We start from the raw sequence: 18,770 nt of genomic DNA, 5'->3' as shown, positions 1-18,770 counted from the left end.
GCCACATCCCCGTCTCTCAAACGCAATTTGCACACTTGTGCAAATTGTTGATGGAGCTGTATGATCGCACTGCCATTGAAAATAATGGCCATGATCGTGCAATTCCCTTGTGCAAATAGTGATTGTGCAACTCCCTCATGCAGTTTTGGTATTTGCACAAGTGTCCTGTTGCACAGCTTGCATTTTGAACACGCAGAGGGGCCTACAGCGCATAAAATGCCCGTGGTGATGCTGCACAGTATATGAGAAAGAGCTGGTAAGAATGCAAAAGAAACTTTGGCCCACCAGGACATTTTCTAGATTAACCCTTGCAATGTGACAACCCCTACACGCCTCCACACACATTAACTGTCCATCTATTAACTAATAGTACAATTTAGACTTGATCCTTTAAGCCAAAAACAAAGAATTCTCCTGTGATTTCAGTTAAGTTCTAATGGATTTTAAGCGTTGCTGTTTTTGAACAGAAGAAACCAGCCTTTGATTATACGTGGGGCTGGATTAACGATTCTGCTGAGTACAGTTCAGAGCAGGGCTCTGGTGGGGAGAATGTCCAGCCTTGAGACGAGCTCTGCCTTCGGGCTCCAGCCCACTCCAAGATGTCCACCCACTGGTTCATCATCTTAATTTTTGTTTTACAGATGTTCCCCAAGAGTCTGGTGATCTGTTGCTGAGGTATCTGGAAGAAAGAGGTAAGCTTAAAAACAGGCTACTGTTAGTGAGAGCTGCTGTTTCTCCCGCCTCCAGAACCACTCTCTTAACGATCCTATATCAGGATTTCATGTTGCACAGAGGGGGCTCTAGGCAGGAAATGATGGAAGACAGATGGCCACCACTGCTACCAGAGAGTTTCATGGTCCGCCTACCCCTGAAAATAGGGCCAAAGGTCTTCCCCTTTCACCACCTGTGAATGGGATGATGAAATGGGGCTGTGTGTGGTGGGGGGTAATTGTAGCTGGATACTGGTTGCTGCTGCTCTTTCAGGTGACCCGATCCCAAGCTGTTTAGAGCTTTAAAGGTTAAGGACAGCACTTTAAATTGGGCTTGGAAACCGAAATTGGGCTTTCATTTCGTGTGAATGTATATGTGTGTGTGTGCGCACGCATGTGTGATTGCAGTTTAATAGCTATTTATAACTGGATTTGATTGTTTTTACTATGTGTGGAAGCTGCCTTGAAAGTGCATGAAGAGATGCAATATAAAGCCAGATCAAATACAATGAAGCAGTGAGGCGATATGTACCTGGTGTTCCCTTCCTTTTTTCTGTCTTTCCTCCACTCCCCCATTATTCTGGGCCACCACCTGGAACTTTCAGGCTGCCGTCTGGTCTTGTGGTAGCAAGCATGACTTGTCCCCCTAGCTAAGCAGGGTCCACCCTGGTTGCATATGAATGGGAGACTGGAGGTGTGAGCACTGCAAGATATTCCCCTCGGGGGATGGAGCTGCTCTGGGAAGAGCAGAAGGTTCCAAGTTCCCTCCCTGGCATCTCTAAGATATGGCTGAGAGAGACTCCTGCCTGCAACCTTGGAGAAGCTGCTGCCAGTCTGTGAAGACAATACTGAGCTAGATGGACCAATGGTCTGACTCAGTATATGGCAGCATCCTTTGTTCCTGTCAAGGGCAGCCCTATGGAAAGAATGGGTGGTTCATTTAGTATTCACAAAAACAGCCGAATTAGAACAGATACGGAATTAAGCCCTGTTCGCATGTTATGTCTGCAGTGTGCACAGGTACTGCTCTGTACTCTTGTCCAGTTATTCACAAATTATGCTGAATACATGTACAGCACTATGTTTCCTATCTATATCCTGCATTCGAGAGGGTCTGTACCCCAGGCGCTTTCCAGATTACATACTAGAACTGTGGTAAAATGCTGAGGCTTGGTAGGATCGAATTGAAAATGATCCCCAGAATCTACAAGGGAAAATACAGCTACTTTTTTTGCAACAGACATACCATGTTATAGCACTAAATCGCAGCAATAAAATCCAAAACAAGGCATCCAAAATGTGAACGGCACCCTGCTGACAGCGTAGGGACTGTGGTGTCACCACACAGGGAGTACAGAAGCACACTTAGCAGATACGTTGTAGGGGTTAATCAGGAACCCCTGCTAACTTGGAACCCCTGCTAACATGGCAAAGAGGCACCTTTTACCGTGGTGATTATCTTTATTTAGCAGGGGGAGAGTAACTGGCCCTATCCACCCCCAGCACAGGACCTCCAGTGACTGCTGCTGGTGTCTATCTTGTGTTTCTTTTAGATTGTGAGCTCTTTGGGGACAGGGATCCATCTTATATATTTATTTATTATTTTTCTGTGTAAACCACCTTGAGCCATTTTTGGAAGGGCAGTATAGAAATCCATATCAAATGAACGAATGAATGAAAATGCCCTGGTTCACTTTTTAAAGGATAGTGTACAGGCATTCATACATACATCTGAACAGGGACCTGAATGCATATACAATGTAATGTCTGAATAGGGCTTGAGTTGACTCCCAATATGTTGCTATTTTTTGAAACCTTTTGAGGCCAGTGGCATCCCAGTCTGCATACGTAGAAACAAATGTTTCCTGCCAAGGAGAGGAAAGTCCATACTGTCCTATCTGCTAATTGACTGCTCTTGCAGTGGGGAAAGTATTTACATGTTGTGCCTCAGTTTTCCTGTTCTGTAAAATGGCAGTAATAGTTCCTTGTTTAGGAAACAGTGTTGATGATCTTTGTTATAAAGCACACTAGCATTGCTTGGTTTGCTTAATGTACCTTTTTGCTTTATGTCTTTGTATGGCAAAAGCCCAAGAAAGTATAACTGCTGTTCTTGGAGATTCCATGCCAAAAGGTAAGGAAGCAAGCATTATACTCTCTGGTTAATTCCCAATGTGGATAGCATCAATGCTCCAGAATGTGGCAAGATCTAAATCCCAGTCATATACTTTGCAGTTTCTTGAGATCCTGTTCAATGTTTCCAGGCTGCGTGCATGAAAATAAATGTTACCTTTTAAAAAGAGGGAAATCCCTGCACTAACTCCAGCTAATTCAGTAGTATTCCACTGGGAACCATTTAAACTGTGTGCCTCAGTTTTCCTGTTCTATAAAATGGGGTGGTGGGAAATATTATTTCATATTATTAGAAAATGGTTTTTTAAAAACATCACACACACTAGCATGACTTACTTTGGGGTTGAGGTGTTACCAGTACGCTGATGACACCCAGATCTACTTCTCCATGTCAACTTCTTCAGGAGCTGGCATATCCTCCCTAAATGCCTACCAGGAAGCAGTAATGGGCTGGATGAGGGAGAATAAACTGAAGCTGAATCCAGATAAGATGGAGGTACTTACTGTGCGTGGTCAGAATTCCAGAAACAATTTCGATCCACTTGTTCTAGACGGGGGCACACTTCCCCAAAAGGAACAGGTTCGCAGTCTGGGAGTACTTCTGGATCAACGTCTCTCCTTGGTTTCTCAGGTTGAGGCGGTGGCCAGGGGTGCCTTCTATCAGCTCTGGCTGATACGCCAGCTGTGCCCGTTTCTCGAGATCAATGACCTGAAAACAGTGGTACATCTGTTGGTAACCTCCAGACTGGACTTCGGCAATGCACTCTACGTGGGGCTGCCTTTGTATGTAGTCCGGAAACTTCAGTTGGTTCAGAATGCGGCAGCCAGGTTGGTCTCTGAGTCATCTCGAAGAGACCACATTACTCCTCTGTTGATGGAGCTACACTGACAATAGGCTTCCGGACAAAATACAAAATGCTAGTTATAACTTTATAAAGTTATAAAAACTGTTTATAAAAGTTATAAAAGTTATAACTGTTTAGGGCTTTATAAAGTTATAAAGCCCTAAACAGCTTAGGCCCTGGGTATTTACTGTAAGAGAGCATCTTCTTCACTACGAGCCCCACCATTAGCCCCACTGAGGTCATCTGAGGAGGCCCATCTCCAGTTACCGCCAACTCATTTGGTGGCTACACAGAGACGGGCCTCCTCGGTCGCTGCCCTGAGATTGTGGCATGCACTCCCTGCTGAGATATGATCCTCCCCGTCTCTGGCAATTTTTAAAGAACACCTAAAAAACCCATCTTTTCGCCCAAGCTTTCTCAGCTTTTTGAAACTGTCTGTTTTAATTCTATGGTTGATTTTAAACTGTTGATTTGTTTTAACTTTTATATGTGTTTTAATTGTTTTATGTTAATCGCCCAGAGATGAAAGTTTGGGCGGTATATAAGTTTGATAAATGAATGAATGAATGAATGAATGAATGAATAATGCACACTTTCTCTGCTGTGTGTCTATTTATGGTAGAAGCTCAAGGTGACCTAACTGCTGCATTTGAAGATTTCACCCCTAGAGGTAAGTCAGCATTTCATCATGCGGTCAAAACTGGAGTTGGCATCTCAGACCTGGAAGCCCTTCCCTCTAATGCCAGATGTGTAAGGATCAACCATGATTATTCAGAAGGAAATAAAAGCACTCTGCATCTGCTCAGAGGCTCCCTTCTTTACTACTTTGTCCAACATATAAGCAGGGCCGAAATCTGGGGACCCTTGGCATAATGCCTTCTATGGCCTACCTCCTGCTGGATCATACCACCACAAAAAGGCTATAGTCCCAGAGGCAGTCTCAGTTTAATGGGTCTACTCTGGGTAATTTCCCCCACGTCAGCCAATAAAATTAACAGGTAGGGGACTTAATCATTGATATGTTTTCAGGGATGACAGAGAATGCATTTTTCATAGAGGAAACCACCTCTGCTCCATCAGGCACTAACTCTACAGAGCCTGAATCAATACCAACTTCAGATCTGCCTGGGAGATCAACAGGCGATGGTGAGCACAACTTATATTCCAGTGGACCGCTTTTGGCGTGAAAGCAATGTGAAGACCATTTCATTCAGTTTCCTAGACATTTCCTGTCTGATTTGGAATTGGAAGACGATGCATTCACATTTTATTTTAATCTGTGTCTATGTTCCTGCTATTATAGCGGCCTCAGTCCCCCACATTATCATTGCATGACCCAAAGCAGTCCAGTTTGGAGTGTCCAGTTCCTTATTTTGTGTGTCATCACTTCCCTGAAAAGAAGGCAAGATGGTGACTGAAGAACAAATGTGTGGGGATGACTAGCTGCTCTACATAAATCTAAATGGATAGCCCATACCTGTCCATCACTGAATCACTGATGCCAAACAAATACAACATCCAATCAGATGGAAATTTCCCAGATTGAACCTGGGGCTGCATGCAAAGCAGATGTTCTAACACTAAACTACAGTCCTTCTCCACACCCACACCCCTGCCTAAGGATGTGCATGGAACCGGTTCGGAGGCCCTTTATGGACCGCCAAACCGATTCGAAAGTCTGGTGGTTCAGCAGGTTCGAAGATGGGGGGGATAACTTTAACGATTGGGGAGGGTGCTCTTACCCTCAGGCATGTAATGCTAAACCACAGTTTGAATCACCGCCAAGTTTCACAGTATCACATTTATTCTATAACGGACCACAAATCTTAAATCTAGGTGGTGTTTTTGTTACTATTTTATTGAAAAGCATTGTATAGTTTACAAACGGTCTCTTGTTAGGAGTGGATTACACCCACTCTGATTAGATTTTATTGATTGTGTATTTATCTGCATTCTACATAGGAATGCATATTCTCTTGTAATGCTTCGTCTTCTGGACTCACTTTGAAGATTTTTTAAAAAAAAATTCTCTGTAATATGTTTCTCGCTTTTCTTACAAAAGCCTATGCCTCGATACATTTTTCAGTTTTTAAGATACCACAAGACACTGTTTTATTTGGTGCCAAGATACATGTTTTGTTTGCTGAAAAGACACACGTTTTCAGCCCTAAAAATAACCCATGTTATCTGAGCTATAGGGCATCATTTTAAGGTGGCAGGAGAAGAGGAGGGTACAACCTTTCCCACATTGGCCCCAGAAGAGACACCAGATCTTGAAGAATCCTTTGGAGAAGGTTTGGATACTCTTAATAAATATGATTTAATTAGAACAAGACGGTTTTAGGTGCTTCCTAACTAGTTTCTTCAAGTGGCAAGAAGTTCCAGGGGTGCAGCACCATGTGGCTTCTGGCTTCCCTTGGAGGACTTATGTTTAAGCTTATGTTATGCTGCTTATGTTATGCTGCCTTTGTAATATTTGGGCTTGTTTACAAATATACAAGTTGAGCATTAGATGGAATTGGAAGGGCAGAGCATTCTCATAAGTCAACAAGCATCCCTCAGACAGTAAAGGTTCTGCAACTTTCCTGTTCATCTCCCTCATTCTAGAGTCTCTAAAAACACACACTCTCTCTCTCTCTCTCCCCCACCACTGCCCTCTGGGTGGGTTCATACATAATGCAAAACCTGAGGCTCCCCCAGCCTGAGATATGGAGGGAACCTGAAGCTGGCACTGCAGATCACATATCTCGGTTTGTTGGAAGTAGTTGAATTAGGCCAGAGAGATGCCCCTGACCAAACCTCCCAGTGAATCCCTGGATGCTCTCCCAGCCTGCCTTGTGCCACCTCACAGCTACTGATCCCGATGGCAAAGGGGGCAGATTCACCTGGAAAGAACCAGTGGTTCATGAAGAGTGTGGGTTCAGACATAACACACACACCTCAACCCTTGGTTTGGCAAGCCAACCTCAAGTCTTGGTTACATATCTCAGTTTGAGGCCCGAAGCAAGCCTCAGCTTTCTGCATTGGCATGGATTCAGACGGTCATGGGTAACCAAAATTGCATTAGGTGTGAACCTGCCCTCTGTTTAGCACCTCCCTGCAACTGTTCTTTCTTCACACTCACTCCTTTCTCTGGGAGAGAGGGAGGAAAGGAGGAGAAGGCACATGTGCTGCCTCATCTCCTCCCATTGAGTGGATGTGACCATTGGCCAATCTCTTCTGACTTCCCCCTCCTGGCTGAACTCTCAGCTATTGGAAAACTCCTTTAGAAACTTCCAGTTGGCCTTCAGAACTGTTAGCTGGAATCTGCCTAATGAAAGAATGGGCGAGCTAGATAGTAGCTGCATACTCACTGCACCAGTACTAGGAAACTTGGGAGATTGGGATGGGAAATGTGTTCTTTAAAGACAGGGGTTCTTTAATGTGTTCTTTATGACAGGAGTTCCCAGGGCTGGGGATGGTGGGAGTTTTAGTTCAGCAACATCTGGAGTACCACAAGTTGGGAACCCTGGTTTGAACAGGTTCTGGCTTGCTTTTTAAGGAAATGCATGGAGAAACCTAGGTGAAAATAAAAACCCAGATGGATCTGGGATCTGGCTCCATGAGTGCTTGAGGGAGAATGTGACTCCCACTTTTGGGCCATTAAAATTTTGTTTGCCAAAAGTATGCTATTTGGAACAAAGTGGGGAAGTTTCCAGAGAGCTGAACTGTGTGATCTATTCCTCACTCTTTTTATAGTGTGCGGCCGTTTTACCTTTCTGCAACTGAGAGAGAATGGAAAGGTGAAGAGGGAGCTGCCACAATTGGGAGAGATGCTCTATTGCTTAACTGACAGATGCCCAGAGGAGTTTGAATTATACGGCTGCTACTGCGGCCAGGAAGGAAGAGGTCACCCGACAGATGATCTGGACAGGTTGTACACTTATTGACAAATAACAAACAAATATAAAGCTGGCTTAGTCTGTTTCTCCTCCAGTCCCTGCAACAAAAGCTCTCTGGGGAAAGTGTGGTTCCCCTCCTTCCCCCATACTTAGAGGAGGAGGGAATGGACCTGCCAAGTCTTCCTTGAGGGGCAACTGCCAAGAAGGCCCTGCTTCTGGGTATGACTAATAGTGGGCTGGTTTGGATGAGATGTCGCCAGCATGCGCGATCAGGATGGGGTCATGCCAAAAGTGCACTCACCGGTGCATGTCACCGGTGGATAGCCTAGTGCCCACCCAGGGCATCCCTTAAATTATGGGAAGAGAAGGAGAGCTGTTCTTACATAAGAACAGCCCTGCTGGATCCGGCCCAAGGCCCATCTAGTCCAGCATCCTGTTTCACACAGTGGCCCACCAGATGCCTCTGGTGAGCCCACAGGCAAGAAGAGGTATGTGCATGCCCTCTCTCCTGCTGTTGCTCCCCTGCAACTCGTATTGAGAGGCATCTTGCCACTCAGGCAAGCATGAAATGTCCCTTTTGGTAACAAGCATGGATTGTCCCCTTTGCTAAACAGGGTCTGCCCTGGTTTGCATTTGAATGGGAGATTACATGTGTGAGCGCTGTAAGATATTACCCCTTAGGGGTTGGGGCTGCTCTGGGAAGCGCACCTGCAAGCTTGTATGCAGAAGGTTCCAAGTTCCCTCCCTGGCATCTCCAAGATAGGGCTGAGAGATTCTCCTGCCTGCAACTTTGGATATTCTGCTGCCAGTCTGTGTAGACAAGACTGAGCTAGATGGTCCAATGGTCTGACTCGGTATACGGCAGCTTCCTGTGTCCCTATTGGCAGGTGTGTGTGTGTGTCTGTGTCTGTGTGTGAATCTGAATTGCCACTCAACACACATTCCAAATACCTGCTTAAACAAGTAATTTCTGGGAATGGGGATTTTTACCTCTTGGTTTCATTGAGATGCTTGGGCTTAGTGGCTGACATACTGCATAATGTGACATCATCCTAGTAGCTTTGCATGTGTGGTAGTTATGCAAATACAGAATCTGCGTAAATGATGCACCAGAATAAGCCCATTATTTCCAATGCACTTGCTCCTGTGCAGCAATTGCACAAATTTTGCATTTGCACAGTTTACACAACTTGCGTGCATGCCAAATTACTAGGCTGATGTATCATTGTGCAGTTTGTCAGCCAATGTGTGCCAACAAATTGCAAGGTAAGAAACCTTCCAATTGCATACAAAGCATTTCAGCAGAGGAGGCAGGAACTCCATGCACATTCAAGCAAAAACACCCCAACGAAACGGACAGGAAATCCTGCTTGGGCAGGGACAACTCCAGATGTGTACTGCAATAGAACACAGCCTCTAGAATCCAACTAACTGCAATACTGTTAGCATGCAATTGAATATGCAGCGAAGTCCTGGTAAAACCAGTGGAATCTAAACATTCTGAATTGGGTGCTAAACTGCTGCTGTTGGCAGGGATCCAAAGAAATAACTTTGCTTTCTGATTTTGACATTGCTGAAGACGAGACAAGCTGCTTTTCAGTCTCGGCTTGTTTCTTCAGCAGTCGGAACTGCTGCATTAAAAATAGACAAACAACCTTGTTTTCTATTCCCACATACATATGCCTAGTTTTCATATTAGACAGCATTTGGATTGTATCAGAGAACTTTACAAAAGAAAAGTTAAGAATATGTACAACATAAAAACTAGGCTTCTAAAGCAATGGATTGGTTCAGGCATTATGCAGAACCACGGCTAAATCTTGATACTGTACAATACCCCCTGAGACTTTGGAATGCTGCTACACTGCCTGCCTGTGTGAGCCTCGTCAGAGTTCTAATTCTGATTGCAGTTAAAAACAAAGATTGGTTGTGACATCTGAACCGAGTGATCTTGGTTTATGGTAACCAACTACCTTGAAATTGATAGTGTGTTGTTTATTTCAAGGACGTTGGCTAGATTAAACCACGATTGGTCAGTTCAGATGTTACAACCAACCTTGGTTTGCTATTAACTGCAATCAGCAGTAGAATTCTTCTGAGTTGTGTGACATCATACAAATGAAGGTTTAACTGTGGTTCCATGTAACATTTGAACCAGTAAATGCTATGGAAACCTTAGAGCAGTCAAATGTATATGTATGCATTTAAATGTGACACTTTGGCTCTCTCTGCTTAACTAAAGGTGCTGTTTCTCTCATAATTGTTGTCTGGAGCAAGTAAAGAAACTTGGATGCCATCCAGAAAGAAGTTCAAGATCTGAGGTTGTGTGTTTTGATCATGCACCGAAGTGTAAGTTTGGGATGTGTGATGAACAAAATCCACTGGCTAACGTATCACAGTACAGCTGTGTGCACACAAGCTGTAGCAATGCAAACCTTGCACAAATGCTGTAACACAAGAGTAAGCCTGTTATTTGTAGAGGGCTTACTCTCGCATAACATCATTTGGGCAATTTTAGCTATTGTGCAACTTGCATGCATGCAATGTTACTGGGCTGATGTACCCTTGTATGATATGTCAGCCTATACTTTTTGATGAAACTATGCATATACTTGCTTTTAAAAAAAAATGTCATTTAGGATCCCTACCACAATCACATGAGTAAGAATATCTTCTGAATATATCCAGAGTTCTGGAACACTCACAACAGTCATCTGGGCTTGTTACTCTTCCAGTAGTTCAGGGCTGTACAACTTCGGTCCTCCAGCAGATGTTGGGCTACAACTCGCATCAGCCCTATTTGACATTGTGGTTGGGGATGATGGAAATTGTAGTCCAAAAACAGTTGTAGGGCCAAACTTGGGCAACCCTGCAGTAGTCCTACTGTTGTTATCCAGTGTGAATATTCTTCGTTTCACAAGTTACCATTAACCATCTTTTCTTAGGTGTTGGATGGACAATGTGTGAAAAGCTCCAGTGTTCCTGCGATAAGGCCGCGGCCGAGTGTATGGCTGGTGCCGTCTTCAACGAAAGCCTGAGGTTCCCTCACCGCCAAGCTTGCCAAGAGGAGAGCTTATTTTGCCGCAGGCGGGTGCATGACTGGCCCTTGGGCAGTGCTGGGACTGGCTTTGGAGGCTCCAGCGAGGAAGAGAGCAGCAGTGAGGAGGCAGTGGCAGCAAGGAGAAGGGGACGGAGGGCCACACGGCGTGCCTGGGGAAACTCCAGAGTGGCACCATCACAAATACGATAATCTGCATTTCTCTATCCAGTTGGTAAAATGGCCAGGTGGATTCAACAGGCATCCAATCCGAAATCCTAGGGTGCAACTGGATGTGAAATGGGAAGATCAGTGATTAGGATCCTCCACATTTTTTAAAAAAAACTAGAGCAGTTGTGTGTATGTTGTTTGTATGGGTGGTATTTCAGATAGAGATCATGAAGTAGAGATGTAGGGGTGGGGTTCACCCTGTTCAATTTTCCTGATCAACCACCATCCCCATGGAGAAATGTACAAGTTTCATATGGAAGGCAGGTCTTTCGATAGCTACTAGTCTTGATGGTTAGAGGCTACCACCAGGCTCAGAAGCAGGATGCTGCTGAATACCAGTTGGAGGGGAGGAACCACAGGAGAGGGGCATGCCTTCATCTCTTGCCTGTGGGTTTCCCTAGGCAGCCAGTGGGCTACTGTGGGAAAGAGGATGCTGGACCAGATGGGCCTCCTTGGGCCTGATCTATGGATGCCTGGGAGTTTTCCCCATGTGGCACATAGCTGGCTCACTTGGAGGGGTGGGGGAGAAGCAGTTATCATCAGGAAAATGACATGTGAAGGAAAGTTAAACCCCTCCAGGATCAGCAGGAGATCCTACTTACGGCTCTCCTACAACATCACTCACCTCTTCTTGTGAATGCCATTTATCATTTGCAGAGAGACATGGATTGCACACCTTTAAATAAACATTGGCAAAGTCAAAGGATTAAAGCAAAGCAGCACCATTTAGAAAACCGGCTGTTATAACTGGGGTTAGGAATAATTGTTACCAGTGGTGCACATAGCACTGTTAGGCTGCCACAGACCAGTAGCTGAAGGAGATGGGTTTGGCACAAAGCAAATCTGGACTGGGTGGTACACAGCCTGTTGAGTTCCACTTGTCAAAAGCCCTGCAGCCTAGTGACTTAAGAAAATATCTTCTGCTGAAATTGGACCATTGGTCCACCTGGCCCAGTATGATGGACTCTCTTGGTTCTGCTTAAGCATGAAAATGAGGGGTGGGGTGGCGGAAGAAATGAGGGATGGTGCTGGATTGGCAGGGAAGAGATTCCAACCCCCCAACCCCAGCTCTTTTACCATTCTTTGCAATGGCTGTACAGTTGTGCAACTGCATTTCAGTAATTTTCCAGCAGTCACACCAGATGGAGTTGCTGTCACTGCATCTGTGTTGTTTCTGACCCATGCAACAGTGTGGGTGGTTGTGCTACCACCCACCTAATGCTGAGCTTTATGTGGACCCGCAGGCATAGCACGGTTGGAGAGGGCCCGGAATGAAATGTGAAGATGGGCCCCTGTCCCGCCTCCATTTTCAGAGAGGAAGGAGCAGGGGTGTGAAGAGCAAGCTGTTGCCCCAGCCAGAGGTCCTCTTCCCCCAGGGACCCAGAGACACTGATCTCTCCTTGTTCAGTTACAGCTATTTTGGGCACGACACATTAAGGAGGACACTGATGAACTGGAATGAGTTCATAGGAGGGCATCAAAAGGGTGAAGGGGTCTGGAAATTTAGCCCTATGAAGAATGGTTGAAGGAGCTAGGAATGCTTAGTCCGGAGAAGAGAAGATTTCAGGGGAGATACGATAGCTATCTTCAAATATCTGAAGGGTTGCTATATAGATGGAGGCAGAGGTGCTCCTACCCCTGGACTTTAGGGCTGAAGTCCAGGGCCTCCACAACCCCTGGGGGCCCCCAAATCGTCTTTAGTTTGTCCTGGGTGGTGTGGTTTGTGCCCTCAAGAACCTATGTGCTAGAAAATGATGCTTAACTTGCAGCAGGGGCCCGTCCAAAGGCCTTTAGGTCCAGGCTCCAAAATTACCTCCGTGCACCTCTGGACGGAGGAGCCAACTTCTCCTCTGTTGTTCATGATGGCAGGACTAGAACCAATGGGTTGAAACTGCGAGGAAGCCAATTCAGGCTAAACATTAGGAAGGATTTCCTAATCTTACGAGCTCTTAAGACAATGGAACAATCTGCCTCGTGCAGTGGTGGGCCCTCCTTCTCTAAGGGTGGTCTGGACTGCCACCTCTGAGGGATTCTGCAGCAGTTCCCTGCGTGGCACACAGGGCCTGAGCTAGGAGACCTTCAACGCCCCTTCCAACTCTGATTCTATGGGATGCTACTGTGAAGCCCACAAGCAGGCATAAAGGCGGCAGCTGTCACTCTCCGACTACTGGTATTCAGTGGCATACTTCATCTGAACGTGGCGGTTCCATATTGCAGCTAGCAGCCACCGATAGTCTTGGCCTCCATGAATTTGTTTAATCCCTTCTCAAGCCATCTAAGCTAGTGGCTATCAGCATATCATGTATCTTTGAAGTCCATACATTATATGTCATGTGACAAAATACCTGCAGGGGTTGTACTCACTGGTCATTGCTACTGTTGCCCATGGTCAAAGCAAATGCAATACTTGAAAACTGTATCTACCCACCCCAAACCTAGGTTTAGGATTTCACATCACCGTTGAGTTGTTTTTAGGCTGTCCAAGAATGCTCTCGTTTACCCCCTTCCTACCTAATTTTTTTGTATTCAGTTTCTGTGGCTCAGCAATGCACCTTGAGGTCATTCACACAATCAAAGACTGTCTTTTAGCTGTGTGTGCTCCTAATCTTCAGTTGTGTGGACACAAGGTAGGAAGAAAACCTGGGTAGAAGTGATTGTGTGGAAGCACGGTAGGAGGAAAACCTGGGTATCTTTTCCTCCTACCTTGCTTCCACACAACCAAAAATTGGGAGCACACACAGCTTTTGATTGTGTGAATGATCTCCTTGTGGAAGCAAAGTGCTCAATTCAGTTTTGCTTGGGGGAAAAGCAAAGCAAATATGGCAACCATGCTGGACCCTATTAGGTGGTTTTTCAAGTCTCTTGAAGACCTTCCATATGAATTCTAAAGGGCACTTGGACCCGAGAAGCTGATGATGCGACTGCTTTTCTGTGGTTGGTTTCCTGAGTCCTATTTAAATATGCACCTCTTCCGGACTAGAACACGTGAATGGTTCCCCCTTGCCTCCTTTAGATGACCCATTTACTATCTACTCACATGGGACTAAAGAAATCACGGGTGAGGTTTTCCCTAATGACAACTGACCAGATCCACTCCAGACTATCATGTAGGAAAGACACACACTGAAATCTGAAGAAAACCAGGCTCTCATGATTAGTGTATTCAAAACACTGAATTACAGAAAGGCGTTCGTAAACGTCATGGTTTATCTTCTCCCCACCAACCTTTATTTGCTGATGTTTAGAAGATTACACAAAGCATGGTTTATCTTCTCTTTTTTCCCTTTATTTGCATATTTATAGACGACACACAGCATGTTCTTACATTTCGTGAACAATTGTTCGTTAGGTAAAGCCACAGAAACATGAGTGTAAAATTAACATACTAAAACCAAACTTTTACTGTGGACGATTTTGAAGCATGGGAAATACTGAACTGGTCAGGTTACGTTACAGCAATTTTTCCGAGAGTCAGGATGTTACAGAAATGAATGAAAGAAAAGCTGAAATGCATCCAGACCCCAGCCCAGAGGACTGCAGGGGCAACAACAGACTAATAAGCGCATATGGCTGCACCCACAATTCCTAATGCTCAAATGTGTGCACAGACTGCTGTGCGAGGGGTAGTGTTTCCACACTAAATTTGCATTTGCTAAATTGGGCTGCCTGACTTTGGCTAGATACCAAGAAAGGAACGAGGGCTGTTCTCACAACCCTAAACAGGGTCAGAGGAGTGTCCAGCCAGGGTAGGAGAGGCACGCACACTCCTGATTGGTGGTCATGTTGTTGCAAAGATCAAGGGGGCAGGAGGAGGGGAGGAGGAGGCGGAGAGCTCTCAGAAAAGAATGGGAGCTGCCATTCAGATCTTAATTCCAGATCTCAGTTCTCTCTCACACACATGGAATACCCCTCCTCATCCAAGAGCACATGGAAGCAATTGTGCATGCCACACTGACTATGTCTTTGTGTACTGCATTTACAGAGATAAATTCGTGTAGGCCCAGCTCTACCAGCTTACCTTATAAAAAGAGAAGTATTTATGTGTGTGTGGAGAGTGGAGGGGACCCTAGACCTATGGTGATAAGAAGTGCCAATTATGCATGTGATCAAGAGAATACCGGGTAACAATAGTGAAAATGCAAAGGTGCATGAGCAGATTGTTGCGCCATTCATTAACTGGGACAAGTGTATTGTAGAGAAGGTGCACAGAGACACATCTTGAACATTATTCTATGGCAGGGGTTCTCAAACTTGCCCCCCCCTCCAGATGTTGTTGGACTTCAACTCCCATAATCCCCGGCCACAATGACCTGATCTGGGGATTATGGGAGCTGAAGTCCAACAACCTGTGGGGGCTTAACCCCCATCACCCTCTGGGCTTTCTGCCATCGTGGCTGGGGATGATGGGAGTTGTAGTCCAACAACACCTGGGGAACCAAGCAGTCTTCCCTTTAAGGTGTGCGCACAATTTTTTTTTAATGTCCACTCAATTAATTTTAGATCCCACTCGGGCTGAATCAGGAAGGCCCCACTCTGAATGCACACGTGCACACACATTGCTGTGATACTGCAAGCCCAGAACAAAACTCATTCTGCACACAGATGAAACAAATTAGAGACATCCCTGGAGCCAAGGTTGGGGACCTCTGCTTGAGCTGCAGGCCCGGGCCTCTTTGGATCCCTGACCATTAGGCTTCCAATCTAGCAAGTGAGATCTCTGGGCTCCATGTGTGCTCCTCTGTTTCAGCTACCGCATCACACAAGGGTGACAACTACCCCTATTTATCCAGTTTTAAGCAAGAGACAATACTTTGTATTACAGCTTAAGTGAAAAATTATGTCCTAACTTGGACTCTAGATAATGTGTTTATATCAAAGGCATGGCCCTATGAAATTTAATTGTAACCATTAAATCCTACAAAACACATAAAATCGGAGGGGTTCGGAATGTGCTTTAACTGGGCAACAGCACTCTAAGCTATACAAATACTTAACCAACCACATAAGTTTGTTAAACACTCAACAATATGGCGGGGGGAGGGTGGGTGGGAATCCCACACTATAACTTTCCCAGTATTACAGTTCAGCATGGATCAAACATCAATTCTTTTACAATACCTTCACTCATTTCTTGCCGTATCAAATATAGAACCTGCTTTCCCTTTAATGTTCTCAACCCGACGTTAACAAAATACTCTGCGCATTTTAAAAACCACGATCTGTATGAAACTATATTCCTTGAGACAGGAAAATAAATTGCACACTTCCGGGCTCCCAAAGGAAGCTCCTCGCCTCTCAAGCCAGACACTCTCGCCGCAAGCCAGCGGTGCAGCGCCACAAATGCGAGCGGAGTCCTCCAATGGCCAGCAACGGCAGGAAAAAGCACACTTCCGCATGGACTGAGCTGCCTCTCTCATAGCCAGGAGAGGGAGTCATCTGCATGATGACTCTACATCACCACCTTGGGCTCCTGGCAGGAAAGTCTGTAAATCTTTTGCATTAAAACACACACACTTCAATCGGCTCCAGACGTTATTGTGAAGGGCTGCCACTGAAAAGGAGAAAGTCTGCTTCTTGAGCATGCTAAGGTAATATATAACAAACAGCGATACAAAGTTAGCGACTGCACTGTGACCCTAATCCAAGAGATGCATATGAGGAGTTGCACATGTGTTTCTCTAGTCCAGGAGCTAAAGCAGTCAGTTTTCAATTTTGCCAAATATTAGTTTGGGGTAGGTAGGGGGAGATGAACTGAGTCAAGCTCTCCTTCCTCTTCCCTCCAAACCATATCATCGGGAATATTTAAAGATACCGGATTCATAGCTTTGGCTCTAGCCTGGAGAAACAGGTGCAAACTCAATTTTGTGCATTATGAATTTCATCCTACTGCCGCAGAGTGTAGAAATCTGAAAGTGTTTCAGACCTATTTAACCGCCTTCGCTTCTTGCAAGCAAGGAAACTTGAGAACTAGAGATCTGTGAAAAAAGGCTAACTAAGAATTCTAATTGTTCTTACAACACTATACTTCTTCCAGGAACCTTTGGGAGAAATCGTGGCATTTATATCATGGCTTTTCAAAGTGATTTATATTTATAAGCCCCAGTGCAGTTTTGGCCTTAAGGCCACAAGGTAAAACTCGCATCTTCTATTTGTGAACAGGAGTTCTATTCCACACAAAGAATCTACGTATGTGAACAAAGAGCCACCAGTGCTATAAATATATCAAGAAGGAGGAAAAGTATGTTTTTGAAAAATATAAATATTAAACGTGTAACAAAAACTCATGGTACAAAAATAAACTTGTAAACTAAAATCTAAAATTAACAAAAAGGACTAAAATTAAAATGAACAAAAGAACCTATTTGCTTCCAGACGGTAATTGTTTTAAAGAAATCATTTTGGCCTGCGGGGGCACATAATTTAAAACAAAATGTTATCTTCTCTGGGCAGACACACCATTACGTTACGTGAAATACATATCTTGGAACTTGTCTTTTCGGTGACGTCAGAGGAGACTTAATACACACAAAGATCTGGAAACTTCATCTCGTAGACTGGGACAGACTGGTAATGAGTGCGTCCAGCAGAAATGGCCATTGTTCCAGAGGGGCTTGGAGGAGGCCTGGAGGAGAGGGAGAACAAACGGGGACATGATTGCTAGGCTTCATGATATAGTCAATCATATTTTTATTCATCTTTGCTTGTACAGGAGACCCTTGTTTTTCGCAAGTTCTCCATTCACGGTACGGATGTACACAAGCTGGTTCGGCACCTCCTCTAGGAAGCGCTGAACCGCCTTGATTGGGTATCGAGCGGATCCCTTAAAAAACGGTAAGGAGCTCCTTACCGGCTTTTTAAGGGACCTGCTCCCTGCACCGCCAGCAGCTGCATGAACAGCTCATGAACATCCCTAATTCACGGTTCGGCTATATATACCTGGTTTCCATTATTGTGGGATGACGAATGCCAACACCATGATAATTGAAACATGGCACCTATGAGAATGATGGGGTTAGGTTCCTCAGAAGGTCCTCAAGCTTTCAATTACTGTGCTTTTCAGCATTTGAGGTGGTGAGAATGTGGCCCCCATGATATGTCCTACAGCAGAGGCTCTCAAACTGTTTTCTGGGGTTCTGTGTTATGGAGTTCCTAGGGAGCGTATCAGGAGTTCCTCAGTGAGAAGAACCATCTCCATTGACAGTTTGCCATCACTGGAGCTGCTGACTCAGAGGCACAGCAACTTGTACAGGAACAGAAATCATCCCAAGGAAGTATTGTAGGGCAGTCACAGTGGCTTGAAAGGGCCTATCATCATGGAATCCTTTCAGCGCTGAGTGGGGGACAAGATGTCTTTCAAGGGAGCTTGTCCACAAGAGTTGGTCTTGGGGTAGCAAGCATGAATTGTCCCCTTTACTAAGCAGTGTCCACCCTTGTTGCATTTGAATGGGAGACGATATGTGAGCACTGTAAGATATTCCCCTTAGGGGATGGGGCCGCTCTGGGAAGCGCATCTGCATGTTTGCATGAAGAAAGTTCCAAGTTCCCTCCCTGGCATCTCCAAGATAGGGCTGAGACTCCTGTCTGCAACCTTGGAGAAGCTGTAGCCAGTCTGTGTAGACAATACTGAACTAGATGGACCAATGGTCTGACTCGGTAGAAGGCAGCTTCCTATGTTCCTGATAATCTCTTGTAGCATCCAGCTTCAGAAGAGTGTGGGTTTAGTCTAGGCCACAATCTCAGTTCAGACAAGGAACCAGTCAGAGAATTCTTTATCACAGATCCCTACCCATCTCCTCACAGAAGTACAATCCCCAGGGTTCCCTGGTCAATGTAAATGACCAGGAGTCACAGTAACTCTTGTCATATAAATATGCCCCTGGATTAAAAATTTAATTCCACGTATACCTGTAATCTACAGCCTCAACATCATAAGTAT

The 18,770-nt window shown here is 45.1% G+C and overlaps 2 protein-coding genes across 5 annotated transcripts in view; one reads left to right on the top strand and one right to left on the bottom strand.

Annotated features, from left to right (window-relative positions):
* Positions 1-13,918, top strand: part of OC90 (otoconin 90) — a 33,253-nt gene extending 19,335 nt beyond the window's left edge. The window contains exons 8-12 of the mRNA XM_053245968.1: positions 642-692; positions 7,424-7,598; positions 9,809-9,915; positions 10,512-10,724; positions 13,848-13,918. Coding sequence (XP_053101943.1) covers positions 642-692; positions 7,424-7,598; positions 9,809-9,915; positions 10,512-10,724; positions 13,848-13,918 — 617 coding nt within the window. The remainder of the gene's footprint in view (positions 1-641; positions 693-7,423; positions 7,599-9,808; positions 9,916-10,511; positions 10,725-13,847) is intronic.
* Positions 13,919-14,098: 180 nt separating this feature from the next.
* The window catches only part of EFR3A (EFR3 homolog A), a 101,272-nt gene continuing 96,600 nt past the window's right edge, over positions 14,099-18,770 (bottom strand). For all 4 annotated transcript variants that reach the window (XM_053246965.1, XM_053246966.1, XM_053246967.1 and 1 more), the window contains one exon: positions 14,099-17,456. In XM_053246965.1, the coding sequence (XP_053102940.1) occupies positions 17,351-17,456 (106 nt within the window). In that variant the 3' untranslated portion in view covers positions 14,099-17,350. The remainder of the gene's footprint in view (positions 17,457-18,770) is intronic.

Source organism: Hemicordylus capensis, chromosome 4 (assembly GCF_027244095.1).
Source record: "Hemicordylus capensis ecotype Gifberg chromosome 4, rHemCap1.1.pri, whole genome shotgun sequence".
Lineage (NCBI taxonomy): Eukaryota > Metazoa > Chordata > Lepidosauria > Squamata > Cordylidae > Hemicordylus > Hemicordylus capensis.
The sequence above is the reverse complement of the archived record's forward strand: the minus strand, read 5'-3'. Positions and strand labels throughout refer to the sequence as shown.